General features: G+C 45.0%; 1 protein-coding gene across 1 annotated transcript; it reads left to right on the top strand.

Moving 5' to 3' along the window:
- The first annotated feature begins 491 nt into the window (after positions 1-491).
- LOC144470025 (uncharacterized) lies at positions 492-1,349 on the top strand. Its single transcript, XM_078180804.1, has one exon. The coding sequence runs from the start codon at positions 492-494 to the stop codon at positions 1,347-1,349; it is 858 nt and encodes a 285-aa protein (XP_078036930.1).
- Positions 1,350-1,992: the final 643 nt, after the last annotated feature.

Here is a 1,992-nt window from a genome sequence, read left to right as displayed (position 1 = left end):
CCTGATCCATTCCGAGTTCCGCCGGGGCGACGGAAGAAACGGCGCAAGTCGCGTTCGGGTTTAATCGACGAAAGTGAGACGTCGGTTGCGTAAAGAAATTCGGTGAACGGTGAAAAGTTGATTTTTCGCAAAGAGCGGGCGTTTTGTAACGGCGGGTTCGGTTGCAAATTGATTGGCTTTTTTCGGCGAAAAAAGGTGGCCCGTCTATTAGCGGCGTGGGTCCGCGGCGATTAGGAAGGGGTGTCCGGCCGGGAAAAAAAGCGATCATCGCGATCCACGCGACTGCGACTGTGGTGACTGCGACTGATGCTCGTGTCTCACCTTTGCGCGACGAAACGGAGTTTACGAAATGTGAGTCGCCTGTGTCAACTCGCGGCTCGGAGGAACGAAAGCGATTACGTATAGAGCGCCGGTATCACGGCTGGTATATAAGGTTTGCGTTGAACCGATGGGATCAGTCGGTAGCATTGGTTGGTCCACAAAGTATCAGCATGACCAGAAGTTTGTGGCTCTGCCTCGGCCTGGCCGTGGCTTACACGTGCGTCTCCATGGCCTCGGCTAAGGAGCTGAGGACCAGGAGGGACCTCCAGGTCGCAGCCAGCCATCATGGTGGTGGTGGCGGCGGTGGTGGTGGTGGTGGTGGTGGTGGACATGGGGGAGGCGGCGGTCACGAAAGCGGCGGCGGTCATGAGCATCACGGAAGCCACCACGAGGAACACGGAGATAAGGGAGAGAAGGGCTATAAGAGCCACCATCACCACGATCACGGCGATCACGGTCACTACGGCAAAGAACACGACGGAGGACACCATGAGGAGCATGGCGGTCATAAAAAGGGCCACCATGACGAACACGACGAGCACGGGAGCCATCACGAGCACGAGGAAGGCCATAAGGGGGAGAAATATGGGCACAAGAAGGGACACAAGAAAGGAGAGAAAACGCATGGCTATCATCACAAGGCTCACAAGGACGAGTATCACAAGGAGCACAAGTTCTACGACGATTACCATAAGGGTGGACACCATGAGAAACATGGTAATCATCATGGCGACCATAAGAGCAACGAAGGTCATCACAAGAAGGGTGGACATCATCATTCCGGACATCACAGCGATCACCATGGCAAAAAGGGACACTCCGATAAGGGACACTTCGACGAGGACCATAAAGGATTCCATGGGAAACACGGATTCGACGAGCATCACGCGCATCATGAGGATTACGGCAATCAGCACGAACACCATGGAGGAAAGTCCCATGGATTCTCCAGCGGTGGCGGACATGGTGGCGGCGGAGGTGGAGGAGGTGGTGGCGGCGGTCATGGAGGAGGACACCACCGACGTTGAGAAATTATTTGTGAAGTTTTGTTTTGATTCGTTGATCTATTTGTTTACTATTCTATCGTTGATTAATTTTAGACAATTTATTGGAATTTATCATGTTCGATGTTTTCAGCTCGATGATTAAAAGATTTCACCTAATCTCTGACACTTTTATGGTCAATTTTTCCTTATCTCTATGTTTTAACCATTTTCGTCAGGATTTTGTTTCATGGTTGTGTTGATTAATACGTGTTTGTAACTAACAAATTCTTACGAGAGACAGAAAATTTATATTTGTTGTTTGCCCACATTTACTTCAGTGTTTGTTAACAAAAGGATAGGATTTTATTTTTATTTAAATCTTCGAGGCATACGATTTTAAAGAAAATAAAAACCCTAGTTGCACAGAATTATGTTTTAATAAGAAGATGGAAATACGTTAATTTCGATTATTTAATATAAAACATTAATTAAAAAAAGAAAATAGACAATGATATTTTTATAAGTTCTGAATAATTTAAAAGTATTTAGATAATTTAAATAGAATTTAAATAGAATTTAAATAGGACTTAAATAGGATTTAAAGTATTTAAATACAATTTAAAGAATTTAAACAATTTAAAAAATTTAAATAGAATTTAAGTGGAATTTAAATACAATAATTTAA

Source organism: Augochlora pura, chromosome 5, assembly GCF_028453695.1.
Source record: "Augochlora pura isolate Apur16 chromosome 5, APUR_v2.2.1, whole genome shotgun sequence".
NCBI lineage: Eukaryota > Metazoa > Arthropoda > Insecta > Hymenoptera > Halictidae > Augochlora > Augochlora pura.
Note: the sequence above shows the minus strand (reverse complement) of the source record. Positions and strands in the feature narration are given on the sequence as shown.

Bases quoted from the DNA above. Each gene is read 5' to 3' on its own strand.
- LOC144470025 (XM_078180804.1), top strand. From the start codon at position 492: ATGACCAGAAGTTTGTGGCTCTGCCTCGGCCTGGCCGTGGCTTACACG.